General features: G+C 38.2%; 2 protein-coding genes across 2 annotated transcripts in view; one reads left to right on the top strand and one right to left on the bottom strand.

The window, feature by feature from the left end:
• Positions 1-26,638, top strand: part of LOC140755632 (uncharacterized) — a 224,412-nt gene that overhangs the window by 175,437 nt on the left and 22,337 nt on the right. The gene's annotated exons all lie outside the window — the stretch shown is intronic.
• Hand (heart- and neural crest derivatives-expressed protein) lies at positions 758-26,638 on the bottom strand. Its single transcript, XM_073090861.1, has 8 exons — positions 26,387-26,638; positions 20,155-20,244; positions 18,529-18,636; positions 17,989-18,078; positions 16,848-17,029; positions 15,155-15,247; positions 13,439-13,576; positions 758-1,174 (listed from the first exon to the last, which is right to left on the bottom strand). The coding sequence occupies exons 2-8, from the start codon at positions 20,237-20,239 to the stop codon at positions 1,088-1,090; spliced, it is 783 nt and encodes a 260-aa protein (XP_072946962.1). The 5' UTR covers positions 20,240-20,244; positions 26,387-26,638; the 3' UTR covers positions 758-1,087.

Genomic DNA, 26,638 nt, shown 5'->3' with positions numbered 1-26,638 from the left:
AATTAAAACTAAATTAAACTAAAATAAGCTAATTTTGACTAATTTAGATATTTATATTTATACAAGTTATATCTTATATATAAAATTCTCGTGTCACAATGTTAGTTACCGTACTCCTCCGAAACGGCTTTACATATTTTTATCAAATTTTATACGCATATTCAGTAGGTCGGAGAATCGGCTACTATCTAGTTTTCATACCCCTAAGTGGTAAGGGTTGTTCACCCTTAACATTTTTTTATTTATATGGCAATACAAAGTTTACTGCGTCAGCTAGTGTAAATATATCATATACCATACGAGTATGTATATGTAAATAAATTTATAATAACAATACTAGTTTTTTTCAAAATGTACCTTTAGTGCGTAATTCAGGGCCCTATTTGGTTAAGGGGCCCCGAGGCCTCCACAAGAGGGGTCCCTATAAAATAGAAAAATCAAAATTTCCAACTTTAGCTATGCATTTTCCAATCAATATTCTTTCGTATTTTTACTGACAGCAATAGCTACATATTTTTTTTTTTTTTGTTAAAATGATTATAATATTTTTCCCTAATCGAATCGAACGAGTTAATTTCGAAAAAAAAACACCTTGTATTATTTGACTATAGTTCTTTATTTTCGCTATTTTTAACACGTTTTTATTAGCTTGGGTTGTATCTATGTATAGGGTGCTCAATATTTTAAATGTTACAATCATTCTATTGGCAATCTATGAGTGAATAGTTATGAACCGCAGTAAAATGCACCCCACGCTTTTTACTCTGAAATTGAATTATTATTTTAATAACTTATTTTTTTATAATATAGGAGTAGCAGACGAGCATGCAGACCACCTGATGGTAAGCTACTGCACATGGACATCTGCAATCAACCCCAGATAGGATTACATATTCCTACCTGAGGTCGGCCACAGGTGAGCCACTACCCCTGAGGACTAAGCTGCCTCGGAAAAGTCTGTCTCCCTTACCACACCCTTCAAACGGAACACAGCAGCGCCTAACGCTGCTGTTATAACAGAAATAGGTGTGGCGGTGGTGCCGCCGGAGTCGAACCACAAAGGGTTCTACCACCTTCATTTTCATAATTATGTTTGTAAATTCTGTTCGCTCTTCAACTCCAACGCCCATACATGTTGTGGCCAGCCCGTTCTGCCCTTCCCTTTCTTCTCCGTCTGTAACAAGAAAAATCATTTGTCATATATTCATTTTGATTTGATTAGTAGAACTCTCTGTGGTTCGACTCCGGTACCACCGCCACACCTATTTCTGTTATAACAGCAGTTTGAAGCGCTGTTTTCTGGTTTAAAGGGTGTAGGGAAGATATACTTTTCCGAGGCATTCTAACTTAGTTCTAGGGTAGGGGTCGCAATCCGGTATTCGAGATTTCGAAAATACCGGGATACCGGGCCAAATTTAGGTCTTATTAATACCGGTTTTAATTTCACAAAAACCGGGATATTCGGTTTTTAGTAAAATAAAACAAAATAAAGTTATAGTCATATAAATTGACTCCAATGGACTCTGGCACAATGCAAAAGTCCATATTAAACAAGCGTTACAATCGACACAACCTATGAAAATCAACAAACATCAGCATTGGATGTCAGGTGAGACTTGGCGTATTGTATAACTTCGTCGGAGAGCTATAGCTATAAAAGGTTCGATTTGAAATAAAAGATCTCTTAAAAAATCCGATGTACCCATCAATTTAAATCCAGAACATGGGCTATTGAGGATTCTGATGGTGTGATTGTTACCGAAATAAAGGAAATCGTCAATGTATGGCAAAATACTTCATATCACTTTTCTCTAATAGTCGACCTTATACACAACATATGCCAAAAAATTTTATACAAAAAGAACCATCTATGTATATTCAAAGATGAAGTACGCGCTGCTATTTAACTTATTCAAACGCGACAAAGCAATTAATATAGATGATATTCCTATTGAAGTGTTTCGATCAATGGATGAACTCGAGGTTGACATGTTGCATACCATATGTAATCGCGTCTGGGAAAATGGACAGTGACCACGACACTGGGCCCACACTACTTCATACAAAAGGGTCGACAAGGAAGTGCAGTAACTATAGTTTTATGCTATATTTCTTGAGGCTAGAGGAAGATGATATATTTTCAAAATATTTTATAACAATGACAATTATGACAATAGGCGTCAAGAAACTCTGCATCTGCTGTCGATAGGCTTGATAAGATTTGGAGGAACCGCAACATATCGAAAAACACCAAGATAGACTAATATGGTTGTTGCAAGGGCCGATCAGCTGGTGATCTTCTTGTGTACCTCATTCACCTTTGGGAACAAGCTGTTGAGAGCAACGGGAAGGCATTGGCCGTAAGCCTGGACATCGCTAAGGCCTGTGACCGGCTCTGGCATAGGGTCCTTCTCGCGAAGTTACCATCTTAAGGTCTTCCCGAGAGGTTGTGCACATAGACAGCCAGCTTTTTGTCTGAGCGGCATATTAAGGTCGTAGTTGACGGGTGCTGCTCAGACACGGTGCTCATCAACGCTGGCGTGCCCCAAGGGTCTGTATTATCTCCCACGCTTTTTATTCTGCATATCAATGATTTGCTGCTATTAACCGGTGGCATTCATTGCTATGCAGATCATAGCACGGGAGATGGTATGTACACAGGCCGTACGGACACCTCTCGGACATTCGTGGAAGAAAGCAGAATCCGACTTGTGTCTGAAATCGAGAACTCTCTGGAGCAGGTCTTGGAATGGGGTCGTCTTACCCTTGTTGAGTTCAACCCCATGAAGACACAAGTCTGCGCGTTTACCGCTAAAAACGTCCTGAACAGAGTAAGGAGTACTTCACTGGGGGCCAACTCTTTCTGCTTTATGAAGCGCAAGTGAGGCCCCACATGGAGTACTGCTCGCATCTCTGGGCAGGGGCACCACAATACCAGCTTAAACCACTTGACTCCGTACAGAAACGCGCGGTGCGAATCGTCGATGACCCAGCGAACTCTGATCGGTTAGAACCCTTAAGCTTGCGGAGGGACATAGGTTCCCTCTGCGAGTTCTACCGACTTTACAATGGTGAGTGTTCTGAGGAACTGTTTGATCTGGTGCCTAAGCCGCCTTTCCTTCATCGCACCTCTCGCCGAAGGATGAAGTTCCATCCACATCAACTGGACCCGTGGCGGTCCTCCACGGTTCGGTTTGATCGTTCATTTTTGCCGCGTACGTGCAAAATGTGGAATGAACTTTCTCCTGAGGTATTCCCTCAGGACTATGACATGGGGCTCTTCAAGAGGGGTGTAAAAAGAGCTCTCCTCCAAAGCCGGCGATGCATTGGCGACTCCTCTGGTGTTGCAAATGTCCATAGGCGACGGTGACTGCTTTCCATCAGGTAGCCCGTCTGCCTTACCGTTAGGTAACATATAAGACTTATGAAAAGTCTAGTTTTTCCTATCCTTCTCTACGCTGCAGTGACGTAGACGATTTGGATGCAAGATCGCCGTAAAATTGATGCCCTAGAAATACTTTTCTCTGGATCTACGATTATCTGGATTAGAATACTAAAATATTTCGGCCGCATATTTAGGGACGAGAACTCAGTAGTACGGTTGTAGTTCCGTGAAAGGTAGATGGAAAGAGGTCACGCGGCAGATCGCCTACTCACTAAACAGACCTTATAAAATCTAGGACACAGTGTTCCCTCGTCGAGTGTTGCCGCAAGGCCAGCATAGAAGGCGGTGGCGAAGGATCGCAATAGCGTCTGTTCAAGGCAGCTGTGGATGACTGACCAGTTGTCATCATCATGCCACAACCACTCTGTCAAGAGTGCACGACTACAGAGATATTTTTTTCCAGCTTTCCACATATATTTTTATATAATTCATTTATGGATGAATTCGGAACTCATAACGTCGTTAATAAATCATAAACTTCTGTAATTAACTTGGTATTAAGTAATAGGACCTATTTTCCTTCAGAATTCCACTAAATTAACATTACATAGTAAAATGATTAATAAAAATTGTAACTTTATCTTAATCTCGAAAATATCGAAAAAACCGGAATACCGGGATTTGTCTGGGGTCAGTACCGAAAATACCGGTTTTGCTTAGATGGTCCGGTATTGCGACCCCTATTCTAGGGGTAGCGGCGCATCTATCGACCTCAGGTAGGAGTTTAATCTTATCTGGGGTTGATTACAGATGTCCATGGGCGGCAGTAGACACTTACCATCAGGTAGATTGCATTAAAGAACCAAGTCGGAACGCCTCTGAAAATAATGTCTCCCTTACCACACTTCAAACCAGAACACAGCAGCGCTACACTGCTGTTATAACTGAAATAGGTGTGGCGGTGACGCCGGAGTCGAACAACAAAGGATTCTACCTTTACTTTGAATAATGGCAAAATTAAAAACGACGGCACGCGGTATAGATTCCTCGTTTTTAAGGTTCCGTACACAAAGGGTAAAAACGGAACCCTATTACTAAGACTCCGCTGTCTGTCCGTCTGTCACAGGGCTCTATCTCCTGAACCGTAATAGATAGACGCGTGTTTTTTTACAGTATATGTATAAAGGTGGCCGCTATAACTACAAATACTAAAAATAAAAAAGTTGAGAACAAATGGGGGTCGCCATAAAAGAAACAAAGAAGCAATTTCTCGACGTTTTTCGCTTTATCTACTGAACCGTAATATGTAGACAGTATTCACAATGTATTTACTTACAGTAGCTTCTCTAATAACAAAATAAATATAAAAATGTTTGTGGTACGGAACTCTCCGTTTGCGAGCTCGACTTGCACTTGACCAATTATTTACAAATACATATTTATTTTCTCTTCTTTTCAAAGTATTCTTACCCCTACAGACTCACGACGAGAACCCCCGAGAACACCCGAGAAGCGTGAATGTGATATCTTTCTTGCCTTCGTTCTCGCGCTCGCGTGTTCTCCGATCGGTGTCGGTTTTTGCCCGCTTCGAAGGGTTTCTTGGGCGAAAAAGAGAACGGTATCCTATTTTCCTTCGGTCTCAGTGCGACCATGACATTGTATGTTGTTGTGTAGGTAAAGCCGCTGCAATGACGTCCGTTCTGACGGTCGAGATTACGAATGAGAAGGTTGCATGAGTGTAGATGCCTTCTCGGTTCTCAATTTCTCGGCGAGACTTCTCACGTGAGTCTGTAGTAGAGATGTGCCGAGTCAGGTCATAAGAATACTCGATCATCATTCGATCATTCGACACTCGTATCATTAATGATACTCGAGTACTAGTGATACTCGAATACTGACGGTACTCGTACACTGACTCCAGTCTTACGTACCTTATATAGGGAAATTGTGCAAATAACAACTTTTATTTTGTTTAGTGAGTGCCCTTTTTTTGAGTACTCGAGTACCCATACTCGAGTACCACTTATTAGTACTCGAGTATGCGAGTTTATGTAAGTACTCGAGTACTGACTCGAGTCGACCTGATCGGCACATCTCTACGGCACATCATTAGTCTGTAGCCAGCTTTACAAGATTAGGCAGGCGGCCATGTTTTTTTCAATTAGTCAGACGGTACACGTGTTTACAATCACTGCTGAAATCGATACTGGGATGAGTGTCGAGATTTGCCGTTTCACAATTGGTTCCGTAATGTAATACTATATTTTGAGGAGCATTTATAGTTTCAGATCAAAAAAGTTTTTTTTTTATAATATAGGAGTAGCAGACGAGCATACAGTCCTACTGATAGTAAGTGGCTACTGCCGTATGGACATCTGTAATCAACTCCAGATAGAATTAGATATTCCTACCTGAGGTCGGCCACAGATGCGCCGCTACCCCTGAGGACTAAGCTGGAATGCCTCGGAAAAGTCTGTCTCCCTTACCACACCCTTCAAAATGGAACACAGCAGCGCCTAGCACTGCTGTTTTATATAACAGAAATAGGTGTGGCGGTGGTGCCGCCGGAGTCGAACCACAAAGGGTTCTACCTTCATATTTTTATTAAAATTTAATTTTATTATTCGTTTTTAATTATTAATTACTGTAATTGGATATTAACGCGTTTTAATTCATTAAATAAATCAATAAAGTCATCGGCAAGGGTCACGTCTACGGAACCCTACTTTCTACTTATTTTTTTGTAACTATACAGAAATCGACACTTATTTTAACAAAATTTCATTGTGCGTATAATTGAATAGTATCGATTTAAGTGATGCGTTAAATTTTGTTAAATATTAAAGATGGTGAATTTCTGTGTATTTGGTGGTATAAATAGAATTTATATGTATACTAGCTGACCTGACAAACGTTGTGTTGCCATATAAATAAAAAAATTGTTAAGGGTGAACAAATCTTAGCACTTAGGGGTATGAAATACAGATAGTAGCCGATTCTCAGACCTACTGAATATGCATATAAAATTTGGAGAAAATCGGTAAAGCCGTTTGGGGGAGGAGTACGGTAACTAACATTGTGACACGAGAATTTTATATATAAGATTAATATTTAGTGTTATATTTATTTAAAATCTAACACACTCGTGACATATGTACATACAGACGCTCGAAAAACATTACCCTCTGAACTCGGAAAAAAGTGACTTAAAGTATGGAGTTTCTAACGTTAAAACTGAAACGTAAACCTTGTTTCAGATTCCTTTACGTTTACCTGATTGCCTATTTTTGGAATTGATAGTGACCATGCTATTCCACTTCAGGACAGTCCTGATGGAATGTTATTTCATAAATAAGTTGTAACGAATAAATAAGAAGTTAATACGTCATAAATTAAATAAAAGTTATAGTCCGCGCCAAACTGCTAATTCGCTCTGAAGTTGTTGCGAGTAGGTGTAACCATACAATTTGCTATGGCGACGCGATTCATTTCTATATTCAGAGCGGACTAGCAGTTTTACACGGACTATAATAAATTATTGATACATACGTACTTTTGCATGCCCAATGTGTGAACAAAATGTACTCGTTATAAATTTAAGATCCTTGTAAAAATACTAAGTTTTAGCAAACAAATTATTTTATTTAGAAGTTGAAGGCGAAGGTGGTACAACCCATTATGTTTCGACTCCGGCGGCACCACCGCCACACCTATTTCTGCCTATTAATAGTAGTGTTGAGCGCTGCTGTGTTCTGGTTTGAAGGGTGTGATAAGGGAGACATACTTTTCCGAGGCGTTCCAGCTTAGTCCTCACGAGCGGCGCATTTGTGAGCGACCTTACGAATATCTAATCTTATCTGGTTTTAATTACATATGTCCATGGGCGACAATAGCCACTTACTATCAGGTGGATTGCTTGCTCGTCTGCTACTCCCCTATTATAAAAAATAAATATTATTGTAATTGTTGATGATTAACGAAGAATATATTGTATTTTTGGAATACCATAGTTACAGAAACAGGACTGTGTCCTATTTCTCGCGACCCCATGGCCACCCTAAGTGCAGACGCGTGCTATTTAGATAATTACAGGTTTATGCGCAGCTTCCTGTCTATTTTGGGATATTTTATTTGTTTACAACTGACTTTGATGTAATTAATATACTCAACGGTTTGTAGAAGAAATTTGTATTTGTAAAAATGAAATATGCAGGTGTTAAGTTTCTGATTTATTTACCGGGTCGTGGAAGGTAATGTTTTTTGAGTGTAAAATAAACATGACTGAAGTAAAACTTCTTTAGCTCCATCTATATGTATGTTTGTATGTGTAATATAAACATGTGTACATATAAACACTTAATATATTTATGTATGTGCCCACGTCATGGATAAGTATAGATATCTCACCGCCTTGTAATTGAAGGAAGCCATTAAATGACTTAAACGGCTCACAAATCTGTCAGCCGTTTAATGGCTGTCATGGCGTAATTTACGCGGAACAATGCCGACATGCGCAGTTAAGACACGAAATCGATGACAAAGTGCGGAAAAATATCGTTTCATTCGTAAATGATCTAAAAACTACATAGTTTTAATGTTTTTCAAACACGAAAATAGATGACAGTGACAATTGACAAAAGGTTACATTTTCTTGTTAGGAGCGAGTAATCTTTGCTAATCTATGACCTACATACATAGATATATTAATTTTCTACAAATATGTAATTATACGAAACGTATAATTACATATTTGTGAAAACAGAACAAAAACAGAACTTGTCCTGTTTTTTCCAATATCACGGCCACCCTAACTGCAGACACGCGCTGTTTATAACAGGTTGATGTACATACTTCCGCCGTTTTCGGGATAATGTTACAAAAAATATTTGTTACAATTTTTTGTTACTTCAGGCGGAAGTTTATGTTACTTGAAACTGTAAATACTACTTTTTAACGTAGTTAGTAAGATTAAAAACAGGTAGATTATCTTATATATAAAATTCTCGTGTCACTATGTTAGTTACCGTACTCCTCTGAAACGGCTTTACCGATTCACCAAATTTTATATGCATATTCAGTAGGTCTGTGAATCGGCTACTATGTATTTTTCATACCCCTAAGTGATAAGGGTTTTTCACCCTTAACATTTATTTATTAATATGGCAACACAACGTTTGCCGGGTCAGCTAGTTATAATCTATAATAGAAGCTTGAAGGTAGAACCCTCTGTGGTTCGATTCTGGCACCACCACCACACCTATTTCTGTTATAACAGCAGTGTAGCGCTGCTGTGTTCTGGTTTGAAGTGGTAAGGGACATACTTATCCGAGGCGTTCCTTAGTCGTTAGGGGTAGCGGCGCATCTGTGGCCAATCTCGATAGGTATCTAATTCTATCTTACGTTGATTACAGATCCATACGGCAGTAGCCACTTACCATCAGGTGGACTGCATGCTCGTCTGCTACTCGTATGTGCCGCTCATGGACATCTGTAATCAACCCCAGATAAGATTAGATATTCCTACCTGAGGTCGGCCACAGATGCGCCGCAACCTCTGAGGACTAAGCTGGAACGCCTCATATAAGTGTCTCTCCCTTACCACACTTCAAACCAGAACACAGCAGCGCTACACAGCTGTTATAACAGAGCGGTGTGGCGGTGGTGCCGGAATCGAATCAAGGGTTCTACCATCAGGTGGACTGCATGCTCGTCTGCTACTCCTATATTATAAATACTTTAGTACTATATCCAGCGCTTTTAAATCAATGGTAACATTAGTTTTATCGCAACGCCCTCGTAAAGAAACCACATGGCCCATATTAACTTAATAGAGGAGATAACGTGATATTTATAACGTATTTCCGCTACTCAATACAAGATGGCGTTGAGGATTCCGTACTCAGTAAAAACACGAAACAAAAAGGTGGTAAGAACCCTATTACTAAGACCTCGCTGTCTGTCCGTCTGTCACAGGGCTCTATCTCCTCAACCGTAATAGATAGACACTTGAATTTTTTACAGAGTACTAGTGGTGCCCGCGGCTTCGCCCACATTTTAAAGAAATAATATGACTTACATAAAACGGAAAATTTGTACCCGCATTGGAATGACAGTGGTGCCATCTGTCGAAAATTGGTCTTACCAACTCCCAAGCCCACGTGGTCTCTTGGACAACAACTTTTCTAAAGATCATCACTTGATCAAATGCATAGTTTCCGATTCTACAACTACTTACGAATTAAAAATGAATTAAAAATAGCTTTTCCCACTGACTAAATTGTGAATCTAAACCATTCTCAAGTCCCCTTGAACACACACAACAAATTTCATCAAAATCAGTCCAGTCGTTTAGGAGGAGTTCAGTGACATACACACGCACATAAGAAATATATATATAAAGATGTATAACGGTGACTGCTATAACCATAGATTAGTAAAGATTACTCACTCCTAACAAGAAAATGTAACCAGTTTTGACAATTGAAATTGTCACTGTCATCTATTTTCGTGTTTGAAAAATATTAAAAAATGTAGTTTTTAGATCATTTACGAATGAAACTATATTTTGCCGCACTTTTACTTCGATTTCGTGTTTTTGCAGTACTTAACTGCGCATGCCGGCATTGTTCCGCGTAAATTACACCACGCCATTAAACAGCTGACAGAATTGACAGCCGTTTAAGCCATTGAATGGCTTCCTTCAATAACAAGGCGCTGAGATATCTATACTTATCTATGGCTATAACGATAAATACAAAAAAAAGTTAAAACTAAATGGGTGTCACCATACAAGAAACCGCTATTTTTCGACGTTTTTCGCTTTATCTATTGAACCCTAATAGGTAAACAGTTCAAATTTTCACAATTCACTTGCTTCAATAGTTGCTATAATAACAAATACTCAAAAATAATGAAAATGTATGTGGTACGTAACCCTCCGGTACGAGTTCGACTTGTACTTGGCCAATTTTGAAGCGCTCTATAAAATTAGTAGATCTATGGTTGCAAGAAACCAGATGGCCAGCTATTATTAGTGCTAAATATACTACTCTACCTAATTTAGTTACCTAAATGAAATATTTGTGAACGAAGCAGTGATAGCCTAGTGGTTAAGAAACGCGGCCTCTCGATCGAGGGGTCCGAGGTTCAAATCCCAGGCACGCACCTCTGATTTTTCAAAGTTATGTGCGTATTAGAAATTAATTATCACTTGCTTAAACGGTGAAGGAAAACATCGTGAGGAAACCTGCATACCTGAGAGATTTATAAAAAAAAAAAAAAATCTTAAGGGTATGTGAAGTCTACCAATACGCACTTGGCTAGCGCGGTGGACTATGGCCTAATCCTTCTCATTCTGAGAGGAGACCCGTGCCCAGCAGTGGGACAGTAATGGGTTGATGATGATGAAACGAAATATTTATCGAGTGATATTAACATTGTTCTTGTTTTTACCACGCTTTTATTAGCTTGACCTGTATGTATGTATGAAACGGAATCTTTCAAGTCGATTTTTACCCACTTTGAACAGTCCGATTAATTTAAAATTTTGAACAATTGCGAGATGACTCCCTCGCAAAGGGTTTCACCACTTTCCAAGACCTGTCGCTCCCGACCATGACTTTTACTACGGCGGAGAGCGAGGTCTGGCCCCACTGCTGCGATGAGTACACGGCTGCCTATCCCATGCAGGACATTCCTCTTTTTTTATAATATAGGAGTAGCAGACGAGCATGCAGTCCACCTGATGGTAAGTGGCTACTGCCGGCCATGGCCATCTGTAATCAACCCCAGATAGGATTAGATATTCCTACCTGAGGTCGGCCACAGATGCGCCGCTACCCCTGAGGACTAAGCTGGAACGCCTCCGAAAAGTCAGTCTCCCTTACCACACCCTTCAAACCGGAACACAGCAGCGCCTAACACTGCTGTTATTAGGTAGAAATAGGTGTGGCGGTGGTACCGCCGGAGTCGAACCGCAAAGGGTTCTACCACCTTTAATTATTATTTTCAAAATCGATTACTAATTATGTAATCGGTTATTACAAAAATCAAAAATCTTATATTTTCATAGTCAATTAATAGAGATATGATTAAAAATGGATTACTTTTTCACAATTTTCCTTATTATCAAAATTTTTTTTTTTTTTTTTTTTTTTTATAATATAGGAGTAGCAGACGAGCATGCAGTCCACCTGATGGTAAGTGGCTACTGCCGCCCATGGACATCTGTAATCAACCCCAGATAGGATTAGATATTCCTACCTAAGGTCGGCCACAGATGCGCTGCTACCCCTGAGGACTAAGCTGGAACGCCTCGGAAAAGTCTGTCTCCCTTACCACACCCTTCAAACCGGAACACAGCAGCGCTTAACACTGCTGTTATTAGGTAGAAATAGGTGTGGCGGTGGTGCCGCCGGAGTCGAACCACAACGGGTTCTACCACCTTCAAAATCAATGGGTTTGAACAAAAAAAAAGAATTATTAAAATCGGTCCACTAACGGCGGAGTAATTCGTGTACATACATAAAAAAAAAAAAGATACCGGCCGAATTGATAACCACCTCCTTTTTGAAGTCGGTTAAAAATCGATTATTTTCTATCCTTACATCGTATAGTAAGTACAGTATACCACTCGAGATCAGTAGCACTACCATGAGTTGGCATAGAAACGCCACTATAGAAATTGTAAATAGAAAACTATTGTCATTTTACTAGTGAATAACATAACTACTATCGTTACGACAACGACGTCTGTCAAATTAATGACTCATGGGACCGAATTTGTATGGCAATAGATCATAATGACATTCGCTAGCGATTTGATTTCGATAGGTTTTTTACGTATCGAGTTACGTCACTACGGATTTTAGTTCTACGAGTAACCACCAGAGGCGCTGTACAATTTTTCATACATTTATTTTACGCAGTCGCTAGCGAGTAATACTTTTGTAAACTCATGGTACTGCTACAGCATGGGAACCGTCTTATCGTATCGTGCATATGCATGCACTTGTGCATTCGTGGCGCCTCTGAACATTCCCAACACTTATATTGTTTTTTAGTTTTATCGTTATGAAGAAAGTGTAAATTGATTCTCAATTAGTAAAATAATTGAAATAAATGTTGGTTTAGTACATATTTCTGAAGTCGGCGCTCATATTAGACATGCTGTTTACGCCGTTATCCAACGAAATATATTGACGCGCCGACTTCAGAAATATGTACTAAACCAACATTTATTCCAATATTTATTATGACAATTATTACATTACTAAATCTAATATATAAAATTCTCGTGTCACAGTTTTCGTTGCCATACTCCTCCGAAACGGCTTTACCGATTTTGATGAATTTTTTTGTGCTTATCCGGTATCTATGAGAATCGGCCAACATCTATTTTTCATCCCCCTAAGTGATAAGGGTTGTTCACCCTTAAGATTTTTTTATCTATATGGCAATACAACGTTTGCTGGTTCAGCTAGTAATATATATAATAACAATATAAATATAATACTAATTAAATTAAAACATTTATTTCAATTATTTCATTAGTTAATTATTTACTTTGTAGTAATATAGAAGTAGGTTGTACTTTTTTATATATATATTTTTATATAGTGACTCACGAAAACAGAAGGACGACCGTTTTTAATAATCAATCTATCCAATTTTACGACCAAAGATCGTAATTTGAAAATGTCTACGCATTATTGAATGGTTTGATTTTTTCTTTTTTTTATATAGGAGTAGCAGACGAGCATGCAGTCCACCTGATGGTAAGTGGATACCCCCATCGGGATGACCCCCGGACGGAAATCCCAGATAAGATTAAATTCCTAGATGAAGTCGGTCACAGAAGCGCTAGAGGACTAAGCTGAAACGCCTCGGATAAGTATGTCTCTTACCACACTTCAAACCAGAACACAGCAGCGCTACACTGCTGTTATAACAGAAATAGGTGTGACGGTGGTGCCGCCGGAGTCGAACCACAAAGGATTCTACCACCTACTAAGTACACACACGCTTTTTTGACTTTATTTTGATTTATCTCACCTGATTGGTGTCTGCAGTCCGTCTTCTCGGTGGTGTGTGGTGCAGTTCAGCTCTGAACCCACCGGCTGGTTCCCCATCCGTCTCCAACACCTTCAGCAGGTAGGAGATGTAGGAGGTCGCTAACCTTAGGGTTTTGATCTGGTGACAAAAGGGGTTAGGTCAGCATACATAGATTAGTAAAGATACTTCGCCGCCTTGAAATTGAATGAAGCCGCAAATGGCTTATTATAGTAAGTTATTTTTTTGAATTCTTGACAAATAAAAGCATTTTTAGAGAAAATTTACGAATAAATAACTAATACTGTGTAATTTACATGATAATTAAATAATTTATAATAATAATTTCAAATATTTTAGGGACATTTTAGCACGGAGACGTGGCAAAACTTTTTTACGCAACTATTTCAATTCTCAAAACTGGGTACATTTTCTTGTTAGGAGTGAGTAATCTTTACTAATCTATGTCAGCATACGGAACATTTATTTCTACCTTTTGCTTTACCTGTATGTATGTATGTATGCGTGTATGAATGAAGGAATGAAATATATATTTATTTGTATAGGCCAACGACGGCACTTACAAATTGTCAGTTACAATATTTTCTTAAACTACTACCGGATCGGAACGCGACCTCTACTGAGAAGATCCGGTAAGAAACTCAGTGGGTTTGTCTTTTTTAAAAATAATTATTTTCTTTTTCCATTTTTTTTTATTTTTTTGTATGTATGTATGTTTGTACGTATTGTTAAAACGCTCAGAAGGGCTTCCGAAAATACAATCTTCTGTAATCATCAACATTCACAATAATACATCTTTATCCAAATTTATGACATTTCAATTATAAAAAACATTGTAAAAAATTAGATGGTGTTTTATTTAAAGCAAGACCATATTCCAAAAAATATATATAACAGTAGCTGACCCGGAAAACGTTGTGTTGCCATATAAATAAAAAAATGTTAAGGGTGAACAACCCTTATCACTTAGGGGTATGTAAAATAGATAGTAACCGATTCCCAGATCTACTGAATACGTATATAAAATTTGGTGAAAATCTGTAAAGGCGTTTCGGAGGAGTACGGTAACTAACATTGTGACACGAGAATTTTATAAATAACATTATAAAAAATATTTAAAAGAGACATAAGTTATTAATAACCAGCAAATTTTACCCGGCAAATTTTGTACCGCCTCAAAATCTATTTATCAAATATATTTCATATGAAATATAGCCTATGTTACTCGTGGATAATGTAGCTTTCGAATGGAGAAAAATTTTTGAAAATCGGTCCAGTAGTTTTTGAGCCTATTCATTACAATAAAACAAACAAACAAAGTTTTCCTCTTTATAATATTAGTGTAGATTATCAGTAAATACTTATAATTACATTTGAGGCCCCTTTATCTAACCGCTAACGTAAGAAAATGTTAGTCAGATTACTCAGAATAATCATTAGTCACTCAACTATTGGTCATTTTAAATTAATTAAAATATTATATTGAAATATAGTCACAGAATAAATAAGGTTAGAAAACTGAATTGTTTCAGATTATTTTACCATAGGAATTTCGGGATAAAAAAGTATATAAAAATACTCTTGCTATGCAAATATGTGTATAATTTTAAGTCATTTTCATTCATTACGGACACAAACATAAACTTAATTTTAAATAAGGATTAAAAAACTAACTGAAACTAACTAAACTAAACTAACCTTAGTCATCTTTGTGTCGGGGAGGACGCTCGGAATACGATCTCTCAGATTCGAGAACGCAGTGTTGATGCTCTGCGATCTCTTTCGCACCATCTGGTGATTGTATAGGTAAGAGTGAGATAGATATAATCAATTCTATATAGGAATAAATAAATATAATTTAAGTATATCTGTTTTGAAAACTGTTAAAAATATTTAATCAATTGTCTGGTTTTTGGTTGTGAATTGTTTTTCAGAATATGGGAGAGAGCAGATTTTATTTTTGCAAAGATCTAGTTTTTATGTAGAATATTTTAAATCCAAAAAAAATTAGAGATTTTGCGTAAAAATTGAAAAATATCCTTTTATTCAAGTAATAAGTATGTGAAAGTTTCAATAGTGACTGTCAAAAATATAAAAATATGTTAAAAGTAATGCTATCTTCAGAGAAAAGGATAAAATGACCAATAGTTAAAATGTCTAACATTAATTTAAACTTAAATAAAATTCAAGTTCTGTGTAGGTACATAATAAAGATCATAATTATAAGAGAAAATTAACAAATTTATCTTAACAATAAATAACGAATGACCAATAGTCAAAGTGACTAATAAAAATCCCTAAAAATCATTGTTATCCCAATTCTAGGGCTAACTTTTCCATCCATATCTTACTTTAGTTACTACGTTCAATTGATTGTCACTATTTTAGAGACCCTATATACAGGGACCTTAAAATAGGATCACTAAGATAGAGAACATAAAATTGGGGACCTGAAATAAGGGCCCATCAGCGTTTTTTATAGGCCTCATCCAAATTCTCACCTTGGACAGGTTAGTATCAGGCACATTGGGTATACAGTGTTGGAGACCTACGTTTCTACGTCGAAGTGGTCATTACATTAGGGGCCCTAAAAATCACTAAAACAGGGCCCCAAAATTAAGTACTTCGTCGAGGTGACTGGTCAATACATTAAGGGCCCTAAAAACACTAAAACAGGGCCCCAAATTTTACGCAACTTAGCCTTAAACTTGAGGTCTCATTGACACCAAGTTTTATTTTGCTACTACGCAACTTACCTTGGAAAAAAAGTGAATCTTTAGGTACTTTTAGCAGCATGTGAACTGTGTTTGATACATTGAAGCCCTTGTTACTTTAAGCCCTTTTTTGGGCTTAATTTGAAATTCAAAATCTTACCTTAGGTACTGCGTTGAACTGATTTGACATCATGTCCCAAAACAAACACTAAATATTAAAAGCCCTTAAACAATGTCACAAAACATAGGGGCCCTAAAATAGCAGCCCACAAATTAGGGGCCCTTTCACTAGGGCCCTGTCACAAGGGGCCCTTTCTCACCTTAGACAGCTTGGTGTCCGGCGGCACGTTGAGTATGCATTCCCGGAGGTCGGTGAACGCGGTGTTGACGCTCTGTGTGTGGCGCCGCTCCTTGTTGCCTTAGGTACTCCGTCGGACTAATTGACCATCATTTTAGGGGCCCTAAACAGTCATTTAAAAATAGGAATCCTACACATAGATGCCCTAAAACATTTCACTAAAAATAGGGGCCCTAAAATAGTAGCCAAATTAGATGCCCTGTCACTCGGAAACCTACCTTAGTTACTAGTCGAAGTAACTGGTTATCCCTTAGGGGCCCTATACGTTTACTAAATAAGGGCTCCCAAAATTAGGGACCCCAGTGACACCACTTCTCACCTTAGACAGCTTGGTGTCCGGCGGCACGTTGGGGATGCACTCCCGGAGGTCGGTGAACGCGGTGTTGATGCTCTGTGTGCGGCGCCGCTCCTTCTTGTTGGCTGTGGTGCGGCGCTTCACCACGCGCACGAAGGACGGCGCGGGCCGGTCGTAGCGTAAGGGCTGCATGTCGCAATCTGGACCTGGGAAGGGCCAGAGGTGTAGCTGCTGTGGGAAGGAGCGGTCACCATACCGGTGTGACGCACAGAGGGTCCCGGTTTCGATCCCCGGCCAGACAAAAATCTAAATGATGAATTTAGGTTTCTGTTACTGGGTCTGGGTGTTTGTGTATTTGTCTCTGTGTGTGTCCATAGCACCCATGATACAGGGGATCCTAGTGTGGGGCTGTGTCTAAGAAAAGCTTGGACAGTTCGTATAAGACGCATCAAAAAGATTTATTTATATTACTTCTAACTTAATTTTTACCGAATCCGAAAAAGGGGGTGTTTAAGCTGTATGCATTTATTGTCTCCTGTAGACCCTTACAAGTTACGAGCGGTTATAATTGGGGTTGTAATTAGAAAATACAAAAAAAGGAATTTAATTTAAAAGGAATTTAACTTTTACTAACTCCAAAAAAGAAGGTACTTTGGCTCTATAAGTATATTGTCTTACACTATGGATCCTAGAAGTTACGAATGGTTATAATAGGGGCCCTAGTCGCTCAGTTTGTAGCTATGGGTAGACGACATTTTGTTGTGACTCAAAGTCGTAGTGGTTGTTAATGGGAGTCAAAGTATTTTCACTAATTACCCTGGGAAAAGCCTGAAGGGTACCATGGAAGGAAGGCTCCAGGGATTTCGTATAATGTGCAAAATGATATTGATAGTATATATTGATAGTAACCGTAATTAGGCAAAAAATAAGATGACATTGTATCTACCTATTAACTTATTTAATACTAAAATTGTACCTTATTTTAGCAAACAAAGATTATTCTATTCTAACTTTTTTTACATGGTTTCTTCAATCTGTGTTGTTCGTTTGTTAATATGTATGAATCAAATTTTGCAATTGAATTTAAAACAAAGGCCCTACTACCTACGACGGCCCTCGAATATAAAAATATTGCGCTTAGGTATAAATAGTTATTTTTAGTTACCTGGTCCATTCTGATTGTAATTATGATGCATTATATTGTGATGGTAGGCGTCATATGGCTCGTTACTTGAAATTTGCATATCGTCGTATCCTGAAACAAAAAACACCTTAGAAAACACTAGCAGTGTCTTTTGGAGTGGTGGGGCCCTTGAACATATAAAAATTTGGGGCCCCATTAAGTAACAGTTGAAAAGCTCAACTAAGCTCTAGTTACTTATAAAATAAAAAGTATAATAGACAACTTTGATTTAAATAAAATATCTCAACTTTATCTATAATTGTATGGAAATATTCTTATAGGCACTTTTAGGGCCCCGTGAGGTCGGGGCGCCTGGGCACGGACCTCGCGTATTATGCGTATATTATTATCGGATGTATTTATTCATTATTTTTTTTCAAAAAAATAAAATTAAACAAATAACCAATTGACGAAAGTGAACAAATAAATTATGTGTTACATCGGCGCGTAACTCAGACCCACACTAAAAGATACTAATTTGTTTTCCCAAACGTTAAAAGAAGTATAACTTCAAAAACTCACCATATCCCCTCCCAATATAGTTGCTGGGGTCGTGGTACATATCCTGGGGGTCGAACTCGTGACCCTCGTTGGATCCTGGCCAGTATACCCCTCCATCCATGGGACTACCTGAAAAAAATCAAAGATTAGTCTTTTCTACATTACTTTAGCAGCGACAAGGTACTACCATTTCATTAAGTTAAGATTAAAACTACTTCGCAACAATCCGCTACAAATATGTATGATGGTATATATTTTAAACCATGCAGTATGTACCACCCTCCCTCCCTCAAAGGATGCATGCAGATGCAAAAATTAAAAATATACACCACCATACATACCACCACCAACACGTGTTTCGCTCCAAAACGGAGCATCCTCAGGGTAAGTTGACTCTACGACGGTTAATCGCTAAGTGACGCTGTCAACCTAATGCATGCCTTTTATAACAACAATTAACTACTACCATTTCTACTATAAGTTAGTAATAGTATCTACCATGCTATGATTCCCTAGTAGTTTAAATTAGGTTTCTCTATACCGGGGGGTCCGCTGTTCGAATAGACACGCATCTCTAATTATTCAGTTATGTAATTAAAAGGTAATTAGCATTTGCGATGACGGTATGTAAAATCATCGAGATGAAACCTATTCACTTGAGAGTTCTTTAAAATATTCTAAGATGTATGTGAAGTCTACCAATTCGCACTTGGCCAGTTATCTGATATGGGCTAAAGCTCTTTTACTTTGGAAGCAAACCCTTGCCCAGCAGTGGGACTAATGGGCAAGGACTTGCTTCCAAAGTGTTGACAAAAAAGCACTTTAATTATTATGGCTGAATTTCAACCATAGGATGCTACTCCGTCTTTATCCTAAGTCTTTATACTCAAGGGGGCCCTGAAAATGGTATGACATGGCACAAGGTAACGGCCAAAATTTCTAAATTTAAACATTGATCATTAACTAAAAATACAAAGTCAAAGGAGAATGCCCATTCTTGGTACTGATTTTTCTCATGTGTCAAAGTGAAAGTAATATTAAAATTAATTTTTGATTTTTTTACATAGTTTGTCGATCAGAATAGGTTCTTTGAACAGGGGATTCCATTTAAAATAAAATAAGACGAAATGTTGATTGTTTTTCTTAAAAATTAAAATGGCGGTATTTTATACTCGGAATTCATTATTTTAGGTTTTTAGGATTATTTTAGGTTTTTTTAAGTATTACCTTTAAAAGTAAATGGGATATGTTAATCGAACTACATTATAGGTACCTACTATCAGTCAAAGCCGACCATCAATCTATTGTCGGATATTTTCGATTTTGAGGTTATGTAACATTTCGGTAAATAACTTCAGAACCCGGGTGCTGATCTAAAAATAATTATTGGTGGTAGCATTTGGTTAATTATACATCGTCCACAACAAGTTTCAATTTGATGCAACTCTGGACGGCGATCCATACTTTCATGGGCATTGTCTTTTAGTGACACAGTATCATTGTTATTAACTTCTTAGTTTATTACTAATTATTATGTAGTTTATATAGCTTAAATTATTATTTTCTAACGGGGCCCCAATTGGGTGCTGGGGCCCCTATATACCTTAAGACGACTCTGACAGAATTAACTAATAATGCTAAAATTACCTTGGTGTGACGGCTGGCAGAAGAATGGAGGCTCATATCTGTCGAAGCCTTCATCAGAAGGCGATGTGCTTCCGTAACTCGACATCCGTTCTGTAACAAACATAATAAGATGACTTCCTGCTATTACAAGATATGGCATACAAATCATAAATCACATGGAAGTTTTTTGATGTGAAACATCTATAGCCGCACGTAAAACCGATTTCTGGCGTGGCGACGCATGCCGCTATACGATGGTATATATATACAGTCTATATGCAGTAGTGTGTACGGTGTGGCGACGCGTCGCCATGCGCAATCGAATTCAATAAATAGTCATCGTTATCTGGAAAAAATCGTAATATTTTATTTTATCATTATGACATATTTAGTTCCTATCACAATATGTTATTTTCTGCATATTACTTTTACAAAATAATGTCGATGTTTCACATCTGCCAGGCGTCCCGTGACGGCTTACATTTTTTTTTTTTATTGACGGCGGAGAGTAATGTTGTTCGACTAAATCGTATCGTTGGATTCGTCTAAATTATGGGACACTTATTTTCGATCTATTTCTAGCGTTTTTTTATATATTTGAGCCTAACGATAAAGCAGACGTGCTACCTGATGGAAAGTAGTCAACGTCGCCTATGGACATTTGCAACACCAGAGGAGTCGCCAATGCATCGCCGGCTTTGAAGGAGAGCTTTTAACACCTTTTTTGAAGAGAATCAATTGAATTGAACACGTGAATGAGGCGGCGAAGTATCTTTACTGGTCTATGATATGCATGTGCATGTTTCATGTATTGTATCATTATTAATGCGTTGACAAGTAGTGGTTTGTGGTATATATATTGTATCTTTTAAGGTGTACAACTATCCCTATCCACGGGAACACTGCCGACAAACTGTTACACAGTTTGGCAGACTAATAATATATGTTTGAATGTACCTTATGAGAGAAACTAAATAAAAAAAAAAATCAATTCATGCCTTTAGATGAAAGGGTATGAGTGCCGACTGACTTACATATGAATCTTACGAGGCATCTGTTATAACTTCAGATAAAAGCCCTGTTCAGTTCCGTGCACCATCAGGTGGACTGCATGCTCATGTGCTACTTCTATAATGAATATAAAATAGAGGTGATAGAACCTTTTGTGGTTCGACTCCGGCGGCACCACCGCCACACGTATTTCTGTTATAACAGCAGTGTAGCGCTGCTGTGTTCTGGTATGAAGTTTGGCAAGACAGACATCATTTTCTGGAATCTAATCTTATCTGGGATTGATTACAGATGTCCATGGGCAACAGAAGCTAATCACCATCGATTAAACTATAAACTTTCTCTTGCCGCGGCCGCACACTACACATTTGCTGCAAACATACATATTTACTAACATATTTTACTAATGTTTGAGCATAGATTAGTAAAGATACTTCGCCGCCTTGAAATTGAATGAAGCCACAAATGGCTTATTAGTAAGTTCTTTTTTGAATTCTTGACAAATAAAAACATTTTTAGTGACAATTTACGAATAAATAACGAATACTGCGTAATTAATATAATGAATAAATAATTATTTCAAATATTTTAGGGACATTTTAGCACGGAGACGTGGCAAAACTTTTTTACGCAACTATTTCATATCTCAAAACTGGGTACATTTTCTTGTTAGGAGTGAGTCATCTTTACTAATCTATTTGTTTGAGGTACAACTTGCTAGACAAAACAAGTCAAACTTTATCCACACGTTGAATTAGTAGCAGTTTGTTGAGACTTGGCAAATGTCTGGATGTTGTATTAAATACCAAAAAAACTAAAGCAACGGCGTCTACTCCATACTATAGAAAGTTATCTTTGAAACAAATTTCAAGTACCATGCGTTTCAGCCTCAAGTACTTTCCACTTGATACCATACTGTTACTAAGATAGCTACCCATACAGATGCATATAACAGCACTTTACTAATACTAGGGTTCCGTACCCATAACTTGATAGCCTTTTTTTTTTTGTTTTCGAGGGGGAAACCTTCGAAAGGTACCCGGTGCCGTGGGAGCGACACAGAGTTATGTGGGATTCTTACCGCACTAAAACCCCCCCGGTAGCCGTCCTCGGCGGTGCGTAAAGGACTCCGGGATCTCCAGAGGAACGCAACCGGAGTCCTCTTAGCGCATTGCCCCGTCGGGCTCCGTCCAGGTGAGCATGCCGCTCGCCGCACCGTCTGTTGTACACGACGGTATGCGACCACACATACCGCCGTCCTTCCCGGGGTTGCTGGCCGGGCGGTTTGAGCTCCCACTCTTGCCGCCCGCAACCCCGGAAGCCCCTTTTAGTCTCCTCTTACGACAGGCAGGGGACACCGTAGCCCTATTCTGGTCCCGCAACTACAGGGACAATAACTTGATAGCCTAATGCAGCGTTTCCCAGCCTTTTTCAGTCCACGGACCCTTAGGAAATCAAGCACAGTTTTCACGAACCCCCTTAATAAAATAAACAGCAAAAAACTGATTAGGTATTTATTTTAAGCAGATACAAAAAAAACAAATACAGAAGGTAATTATAACTGTTTATTAGGAAAAATATGAAAAAAAAAATGTGAAGGTTGGTGTTGCTTTTTTGCATCTAAATCAGGGAAGCTGTAATCTCAAATCAGATTCTACCTGTAATCTGTTTCTGTATTTATTTTTTGTATAAATAAGAGTAGAGAATGCCTTTTCACATAGGTTGGTTGAAAAAAAGCTGTAAAGCGGCCCTTTTGCATTTAATGAGCGATTTACGTATGGTCCAGAGATGACACCGCGGACCCCCATACATATACTCGCGGACCCCCAGGGGTCCGCGGACCACAGGTTAGGAAACGCGGGCCTAATGCATAGATTAGTAAAGATTACTCACTCCTAACAAGAAAATGTAAGCAGTTTTGACAATTGAAATTGTCAGTCATCTATTTTCGTGTTTGAAAAATATTAAAAAAATGTAGTTTTTAGATCATTTACGAATGTAATGATATTTCTCAGCACCTTTTCTTCTATTTCGTGTTTTTGTCGACGTGTCATGTCGGCATTCTTCTGCATAAATTACACCATGACAGCAATTAAACGGCTGACAGAATTGTCAGCCGTTTAAGCCATTTAATGGCTTCCTTCAATTACAAGGCGGTGAGATATCTATACTTATCTATGGCCTAATGGTTAAAACTCTGCCTGTCGATCGAGGGGTCCGAGGTTCGAAGCCCAGGCCTCTGATTTTTCAAAGTCAAGTGCTTTAACGGTGAGGGAAAACAAAAATTAAAAGAAAAAGTCTCGATGGACCATATCCTAATCCTTCTCAATCTGAGAGGAGACCCGTGCCCAGCAGTGGGACAATAATAAACGCTTTCTACACTCAGCCCCACAGTAGGATTCCCTGTGTCGTGGGTGCCATGGACACACACATAGACAAACACACAGCACCCAGACCCGGAAACAGAAATCTAAATTCATCATTTAGATATCTGTCTGGCCGGGGATCGAACCCGGGACCCTTTGCGCGTCAGACCGGTATGGTGGCCGCTCCGCCACGCGGATCATCTGATAATGGGTTAAAGATGATGATATCAATACCTTTGAAGTATTATAGAAGTTGCACACGAGCATGCAGTCCTGATGGTAAGTGGCTACTGCTGCCCATGGACATCTGTAATCAACCCCAGATAATAGATTCCTGCCTGTCGACCACAGATGTGCCGCCACCCCTAAGGACAAAGCTGGAACGCCTAAAAAAGTATGTCTCTTACCACACTTCAAACCAGAACACAGCAGCGCAACACTGCTGAGTCGAACCACAAAGTATTTCGATTGGTTACTGAACTATAGTCCGCGTCAAACTGCTAGTCCAATCTGAAGTTGTTGCGAGCAGGTGTAGTCAATTAGTCATACAATTTGCTATGGGGACGCGTTTCTTTTCTATATTCAGAGCGGACTAACAGTTTTACGCGGACTATACAAAGGGTTCTACCTTCAGTTTATAATTCCGTTTTATAAATCCGGTGCGTAGTGTCAAAATATTACACATGTAGGCCACATGTTGTAACATCTTTTGTTTACAGTAACTTCGGGACTTTGAAGTCAAAATAAAAGATTGTAATAACCTATATTCTCAAATCTCGGAGTGAATTGACAGGTTTGTGTCAAAATTGGGAGTTATGAACCCTCTGTGGTTTCGACTTCGGTAGATACCACCGCCACACCGTCTGTTATAACAGCAGTGTAGCGCTGCTGTGTTCTGGTTTGAAGTGTGGTAAGGGAGACATACTTCTTAGGCGTTCCAGCTTTGTCCTCAGGGGTAGCGGCGCATCTGTGGTCGACTTCAGGTAGGACTAATCTTATTTATCTGAGATTGATGACAGTTGATGACAGTGCTTACCATCAGGTGGACTGCATGCTCGTCTGCTAGTCCCATATTACAGAAAAAAGTGGTAGAACGCTGTGTGGTACGACTCCGGCGGCACCGCCACACCTTCTGTTATAACAGCAGTGTTAAGCGCTGCGTTCTGGTTTGAAGGATGCGGTAAGGACATACTTATCCGATGTGTTCTAGTCTTCAGGGTAACAATGCATCTGTGGCCTTAGATAGGAATCTTATCTGGGGTTGATAATAGATGTCAGATGCAACATGGACTGCAAGCTTATTTGCTACTCCTATATAATAATCAAAAAAGCTTTGAAATTCGATCTCTTTATAATATGCGGGTTCAAGGTTTGAATCCCAAGTAGGTATCTCAGATTTTGAAGGTTACATTTGTATTTAAAACTAGCTGACCCGGCAAACTTTGTACCGCCTCAAAATCTATTCATCAGATATATTTCATATAAAATATAGCCTATGTTACTCGTGGATAATGTAACTTTCGAATGGTTAAAGAATTTTTAAAATCGGTCCAGTAGTTTTTGAGCCTATTCATTACAATCAAACAAAGAAACAAAGTTTTTTCTCTTTATAATATTAGTATAGATTTAACAGATATTTATTCAGACGTGCCCAGCAGTGGGACATTAATGAGTTTACGACCAAATACCTAATAATAACTTAGTTAATAATAACCTATCCAGGATTTCCTGGAATACGTACGATATTCTTATATTTTGGGTACCTATGATAGGATGAAACGATAATAAAATGCGTATCATTTAATAGATTAATATTTTTTTGTATTTTTTTAATGTTGTAATAGTTTCACTTCTTGTGGCACATACGCCACAGAAATAGAACATCTTAAATGTTTATTTGCCGAAAGTATAATTAGGATTTCTTATATTATACTTTACTAAATGTTTTATATGGTAATCATAGATTAGAAAAGATTACTCACTCCTAACAAGAAAATGTACCCAGTTTTGAGAATTGAAATAGTTGTGTAAAAAAGTTTTGCCACGTCTCCGTGCTAAAATGTCCCTAAAATATTTGAAATAATTATTTATTTAGTATGTAAATTACGCAGTATTAGTTGTTTATTCGTAAATTTTCTCTAAATATGTTTTTATTTGTCAAGAATTAAAAAAAAAGAACTTACTAATAAGCTGTTTGTGGCTTCATTCAATTTCAAGGCGGCGAAGTATCTTTACTAATCTATGATGAATAAGATTAATTGTTTACCATTATTTTATTTAAAAAAAGACGTTTTTCGCAACATAAAGGACTCTTAGGTACCATAGATTAGTAAAGATTACTCACTCCTAACAAGAAAATGTACCCAGTTTTGAGAATTGAAATAGTTGCGTAAAAAAATTTATATCACGGCGTGCGTAAATGGACGTTTTACGCACGCTTCGCGTGCGCAAAACCCCAATTTCCGACCCCGTAATATAAAATTTTATACAACACGCGGACGAAAAATGTTTTTCTGACTCGTGTGATTGCAGTCCTCGCCTGCGGCTCGGCCTGCCTTGTCAGAAAAAAATTTTTCGTCCTCGTATCGTAATGTACTATTTGCCACGTCTCCGTGCTAAAATGTTCCTAAAATATTTGAAATAATTATTTATTTATTATGTAAATTACGCAGTATTAGTTATTTATTCGTAAATTTTCTTTAAAAATGTTTTTATTTTTCAAGAATTCAAAAAAAGAACTTACTAATAAGCCGTTTGTGGCTTCATTCCATTTCAAGGCGGCGAAGTATCTTTACTAATCAATGTTAGGTACCATTATTTTATTGTAAAAAAAAAATATTTAGATAGATTTTTTGCAACATATTAAGGACTCTTACCTGAATTATTTGAACTCGAAATAAGTCACAAAAAACTAAAAACACATCACTAATCGATTTAACTTCTTATTTAATTAACATTTCTAAACTCACGTTATTAAAAACAAATAAAACAACGCAATCTTTAATTCGTTTTAAAAAACTCAAAAACTATTTATATTCATACGCGAGCACACTGAATATATTAAAAAATAATATTAAGTAAATCAACTGATTGTTTTGACGGGCGTGAGAAAACGCGCGAACCGTCCC

The sequence above is a fragment of the Epargyreus clarus genome, unplaced genomic scaffold, assembly GCF_041222505.1.
Source record: "Epargyreus clarus isolate Ecla_fem2 unplaced genomic scaffold, WU_Ecla_fem_2.2 ptg000033l, whole genome shotgun sequence".
In the NCBI taxonomy this organism is placed as follows: domain Eukaryota; kingdom Metazoa; phylum Arthropoda; class Insecta; order Lepidoptera; family Hesperiidae; genus Epargyreus; species Epargyreus clarus.
Note: the sequence above shows the minus strand (reverse complement) of the source record. Positions and strands in the feature narration are given on the sequence as shown.

What these genes read in the sequence shown, in the direction of transcription:
- Hand (XM_073090861.1), bottom strand. Translation starts at nt 20,239, where the DNA reads ATGTCGAGTTACGGAAGCACATCGCCTTCTGATGAAGGCTTCGACAGA. An exon ending in CTATATTGGGAGGGGATATG is followed by an intron (nt 18,079 to 18,528) that starts GTGAGTTTTTGA and finishes TTTTTGTTTCAG; the next exon opens with GATACGACGATATGCAAATT. An exon ending in TTACAATCAGAATGGACCAG is followed by an intron (nt 17,030 to 17,988) that starts GTAACTAAAAAT and finishes GGCCCTTCCCAG; the next exon opens with GTCCAGATTGCGACATGCAG.